We start from the raw sequence: 6,024 nt of genomic DNA on the forward strand, positions 1-6,024 counted from the left end.
TTCTGTATTCTGTTTGCTAGGATTTTATTGAGGATTTTTGCATCCATGTTCTTGAGGGAGATTGGCCTGTAGTTCTCCTTTTTAGTTGCATTTTTATCTGATCTTTTGAGTATAATACTTGCTTCCTGGAATGATTTCGAGAGAATTTTTTCCTTTTCAATTTCATGAAGATTTTGAGGAATATTGGGATTATAGCTTCTGTAAATTTCTTGTAGAATTCAACTGTGAATCCATCAGAAGCTGCATTTGACTTTTGCGGTAGGTTTTTTATTACATTTTGAATTTCATTAGCGGTTATTGGGTTATTAAGCACTCTTAAATCTTCTTGATTCAGTTTTGGTAATTTGTACTTTTCTAGGAATCTGTCCATTTCTTCTGTGTCTTCAAATCTGTGAGAGTAAAGTATTTCAAAATAGCTATTGATGATTTTCCTCAATTTGCACAGGTTCTGTTTTAATTTCAAATTTTTCATTCCTTATTGCTTGAAATTGAATTTTTTCTTTTCTCTTTTTGATGGGGTTAGATAGGGGCCTGTCAATTTTATTTAATCTTTAAAAACAAACAGCTTTTTGATTCATTAATTCTTTATGCTGTTTGATTTGATTTGATTGATTTACTTTCAGGTCTAATCTTTATAATTTCCTCCTTTCTTTGGGGTTTGGGTTTGGTTTCTTCTTTTTCTAGACATTTGAGTTGCAGCATTAAGGTATTTATTTTTTCCAATTCTTTTTTCCTATTGTGTGAGTTCACAGCTATAAATTTCCCCCTAAAAACTGTTTTCATTGCATCCCACTAATTCTGATAAGTTGTGCATGAATTTTCATCGAATTGTAGATGTTGTTTAATTTCCTCTTTAATTTCATCTGTGACCCATTTGTCGATGAGGAGGGTGTGTTTAATTTCCATGTAATCATGGGATTTTTCTGGTTTCCTTTGTCATTTATTTCCTGATTCGTTGCACTGTGGTGAGATAATATGCGTGGGATAATTTCTGTTTTCTTGCATATACTTCACCATGATCTATGGACTGATATGTGGTCTATTTTAGAAAATGTCCCAGGCAGAGCTGAAAAAATGTGTATTCAGCTGTGGCTGTGTGGTTCACTGTGTGTATATCCACTAAGTCCAAAATTTGTTTCAAGGTCTGATTTAGTTCTGCTTGTTCTTTGCTAAGTTTTTGTCTGCTTGACCTATCTTTTTAGGATAAGGGTGTGTTAACATCTGCTGTTAAGGTTGTGGTGTTAGATTTTACATTTTTCATGTCTATTAACATCTGTCTTATATAGTTGGGCTCCCCCCCCCATGTTTGGTGCATACATATTTATGACTGTACCTCATCCTCTTGTATTTGTCCCCGAACAAGTATGTAGTGACCTTCTTTATTTCATTTAATCATTCTTGGTTTGAAGTTCAGAATGAGTGCCAACAGGATTGCTTCCCCTGCTTTGTTCTAAAGTGCTTAGATATGTAGTATTGTTTCCATTCTTTTACTTTCAGCCTGTGAATTTTTTATGAGTTAATTTCTTGTATACAGCATATTATTAGACTGTACTTCCTAATCCACTCTGCAAGTCTAGTTCTTTTAATTGGTGAACTGATTCTGTTTACATGGATGGTTATAATTGAGATATATTGACTTATGATTGACATATTATTTACCTGCTATTGTATACTCTTCCTTCTCCTATGTTTAATTATTTGCCCTTTTTGATGTGTGCCTTCTGTTCTCATTTGTGGAGTTGTAGTCATTATTGTAAGTCTAGAGTATCTTTTAGTAGTAGTCTGTGTAGGGTTGGCTTTGTCATCGCAAATTCTATAGTTGTTCTATGTCATAGAAGTATTTCACTTCTCCATCAAACTTGGAAGAGACTTTTGCAAGGTATACAAGTCTGGGCTGAAATTGCTTTTCTTCGAGAACTTGAAGTACTTTGCTCCATACTTGTCTTGACTTGATGGTTTTTGAGGAAAAATTCTCCATTATTCTTATGGGTTTTCCTCTACATGTAATATTTTTCTTATCTCTAGTTACTTTTAGTATATGTTCTTGTTCTGTATTTCTGGGATCTTGACTATTATATGTCTGGATGTGTTCATTTGGAAGTTATTTGGAGTTCTATAGGCTTCCATTACCTGAATATCAGATTGTTTCCCCATATTTGGGAAGTTTACTTGTATTACTTTGGCCCATATTCTTTTTATATTATTTGTATTTACTCCTTCTTTCTCACTGATACCTAAATGCCTTATGTTGTTCATCTGTGTATCATCTTGCAGATATCGAATTATTTTTTCCTGCATCTTAGGTGTTCTTGAGAGATCTTTTCTTACCTTTTCACTATCTGCAATGGTGTCTTCAACAACTGAAACTCTATCTTCACTTTTCATTCAAGCGATTTTCCCAGGTTGTGATTGAGGTACTTAATTTCTTTAGAAGCACCTAGTAGTTCTTTCATTCTAGTTATTATTTTTTTTTTACTTCAGAACTTATTTCTGATTTAATTTCCTCTATAAAATTCTGCAATGATTTCTTTAATTTAGACCCTATTATTTCAAAAATTTCTAGTGTGTGAATTCCTATTTCATCTATGTGGTTGTCTCCTGCATTTTTTCTGGGTGGACTCAGGGCCTGAGAATGTGTTTTTCCCCTTCTCTTTCTCTTTTAGTATAGCATTCTCTTCTGAACTTTGGTGTAGAGCTTTTTTACAGTTATTACCTTAGGATGCAACAATATTGTTACCCAAGAGAGATTATGTGGTTAAGGCAGTTACAGTTTTGCATTTACAGAACTACAATCAGCTACACTAATAATGGGTAATGAGATTTAGCAGCTGATAAAATTTTGTATCTAATGGATTTGCCTTTTAGACCCTAAAAACAAATATTTTCACTGTATCGCTAAGCAAGTATTAGATTGGGGGTTTGTATACAAAATAGTTCCCCTAAGTTCTATCTGATCACCTTCCCTTTTGTACCTGTAGTCTTCCAAGCAGACTAGTACCCCCCAGTTACCTGTTCCTCCCACTGTCAATCAATAAAGAAGGAGAGAAGATGCTTTCATAGATCTGCGTCTAGCAAAGTTTCTTAGCTTGTCGCAACTGAATCCAGCAAGTTCGAACTCATTCAGGTGGCTCTGGCTTGAGACTTGCTGCTGTGCTTCACTTATTTCTGCTGCTCCCTATTGAAGCAGATTCCCTGTGGTCTCTGGCAAGATGTTCTGCTCCTGAATTTATTGAGTGGTCTCTCCCCTTGCCTCTCTGCAGTAAGTTCTGCTGCAGAGTTTAACAACTGAACTGTCTGATGAGGGAGGTTCTGGTGAACATGCCTTAAGTTTCCACTCACAACCGGGGCCTAAGCCCTTGGGAACAAAAGGTCCCACTCACACCGGGCCTAGAGTGGGGGGTGAGGTAGAATCCTGCATGCACAGAGGGTCCCAGTCACACGCTTGGTCTTGGTCCTGTTTGAGTAGGATCCAGCGGAACACGTAGATTTCCTTTAACTTTAACCTAGAGAGAAAGGGATTAGAAATAATAAAGTTGATAGCTTAAAAAGTGTGCCTTTTTGGGAAATTTAGAAAACACAATTTATAGTTATATTGTTTTGATAATGTATATTTTGATTGGAATGTGTCGAACAATCTACTGGGCATTTTACTTTTAATGGGTGAGAATCCTGATATCTGAGTTATTAGATATGTATGTAAAATTCCAAAGATTTAATGATAATGTGTTAAAAATTATATCTGTTAGCTCTCATGGAAAAGACCTACCAGGAAATACACAGAGCCCATTATGATTCCATTTAAATGAAGTGAGAGAATTGACCCAGCAGGAATGAAGAACAAGGATGAGACAGGTAAGTTCTCCCCAGAGCTCAGTGCACCTGCTCATGTTTAGGATCTGGAAGTTGTAGTTCCTGTGTGTCCTGACCATGCTTAGTGCTCTACTGTGTTCTCAGCACCCTCTGGAGGGATAAAGGAGCCTTTGATTACACTGAGCATGACCTGTTGGTCCTGATCACCAAGGAATTCAGGTTTGTGTCTGTGTTCAACCTGACTACCTCTCAGGTTGTGTTCCAAATTCTCATCTGAGTTTAGGAGATTCCCTGAGACTCCTGAGGATCTGGTCCCTAGGCCCACAGAAGAATCACAATGATCTCAACAGATCACATGAGTATGGCACAATTGAGAACGTGAGCTCGTATTTAAACAAGTGTATGTAATGAGAGACATCAGTGGAAAGGTGGGACTGATAAAATTAGTGTGTCTGGGAGGAAGAATTATGTTCAAAAGAATTCTCAAGGCCTAAGAGAAAAGCAACTTTCACCTCACTCTAAACGTACCCGACTTCTAGCCCAGGCCTGGTGAGTGTGTGGGAGAGCTTCCAGCTGCACTGCGCTGGTGGAACCTATTGGGCCCAGCCCAGGGTCAGCGTGGGTGAGACCCTCTTTCACCCCCTTAGGACACACCCTGCAACTCCTCAGCACCTCAACCACCCCGCTCACCGAGTAGGAATTTCTGCCGCATTCCAGGAACCTCCAGATCCAGTCCTAGCCCAGGCCCGGTGAGTGTGTGGGAGAGCTGCCTCTCCCCCCTACTCCACCTTGTCTCTGCCAACTCAGCTCAGGCCTGGCATACAGGCCTGGGATGAAACGCTGCAGCTGCAATCCCTACAGAGAGGGTAGGGACAGAAACACCCACTTAGTCTAGGAGCAGAACATCTTGCCAGAGGGGCACAACAGGTTCACCCCCAAGGGCAACAGCAGAAAGAAGCTGAGAGCAGCAGCCAGACCCAAGCAAGGCACAGCTGGATAAACCCAAACTTTGTAGATCTGGACCTGAACTTCAGTAGGTGCTAAGGTTATAACTTCAACAAAGATGTAAAACACAGGTCAGAAGACAGTGCTACAAAAAATGACAATGAGAAGGAGCAAAATACAATCTCAGACACCAAGTCCACCCATAACAAGTGCAGAGGACACTACTACAGAACAAACTGAGATTCACACAACTGAAATCAAAGAATCAATGGCTTCTGAAATAAAGAAACAGCTACAGAAAGGTATAGAGAAACACAGATTGGAAATGAAAAAAAGAAATCTGTGAATTAATAACATCTGCAGTAACGAATCAAATGCAGAAAAATATGGAGGAAAACCAATGCCCACCAAGATCAAGTGCAGGTGACACTAGCTCAGCTCAAATGTATGAATTCATAGCATTGATAGTAAATAAGCAACAGCAGAAAATTATAGGGGAACTCAGACGGGAACTTTCTGAAATAAGAAAAGAATTCTGAGAACTCATAGCATCTGAAGTCAAGAATCAACTACAGAAACATAGGGAGGAAATCTAAACTGAAAAAAACACTGCAGTAAAAGAATTTATAACTGCTTCTAAAGAAGATATTTATTAAAAATAGAGGAGATTAAAACAATGACAGATTGGTTAAATGAGAAATACAGGAACGATATAGATCGCATGAAGCAGAGTCAAAGAGATATAGAGGAAATTAAAATCTCAATCACAAGCTTGTAAAACCATTTAGTGAAAGTGAAGACAGAGTCTCTGATCTTGAAGATGCTAGTACAGCTAGTGAAAAGGTAAGAAAGGATCTCTTAAAAGCAACGACGGTTTAGATTTTTTAATAAAGAAAATATAGCTATTTCAAAAAATTTTTTTTAAAAAAGCAACGACGATGTAGGAAAACATAATCCATCACCTGCAAGATGATGCAAAGATGAACAATGGGAGAATAATAGGCATCAATAAGAAAGAAGGAGTCAATACAAATGACATTTAAAAAATATGGGTAGAGTCCTAGCCCAGGTCCGGTGAGTGTGCAGAGAGTTTCCTGCTACCCTGCGCCTGCGGGACCAGTCCCAGCCCAGGCACAGTGTGGGCCGGACCCTCTCCCAGCCCCTCGGGCCATCCCTCACCACTCCTCAGTGCCTCCCCCACCCCGCCCGCCGAGTAGGATTTTCTGCCGAGTTCCGGGAGCCCCCAGACCCAGTCCTAGCCCAGGTCCG

At 38.9% G+C, this 6,024-nt stretch overlaps 1 gene segment (V, D, J or C); it reads right to left on the reverse strand.

The window, feature by feature from the left end:
- Positions 1-3,376: 3,376 nt before the first annotated feature.
- LOC105740977 overlaps positions 3,377-6,024 on the reverse strand; it is a 15,436-nt gene continuing 12,788 nt past the window's right edge. Inside the window, 1 exon segment of the V gene segment in view lies at positions 3,377-3,503. Coding sequence covers positions 3,377-3,503 — 127 coding nt within the window.

This window comes from Octodon degus, unplaced genomic scaffold, assembly GCF_000260255.1.
Source record: "Octodon degus isolate 3935 unplaced genomic scaffold, OctDeg1.0 scaffold00255, whole genome shotgun sequence".
NCBI lineage: Eukaryota > Metazoa > Chordata > Mammalia > Rodentia > Octodontidae > Octodon > Octodon degus.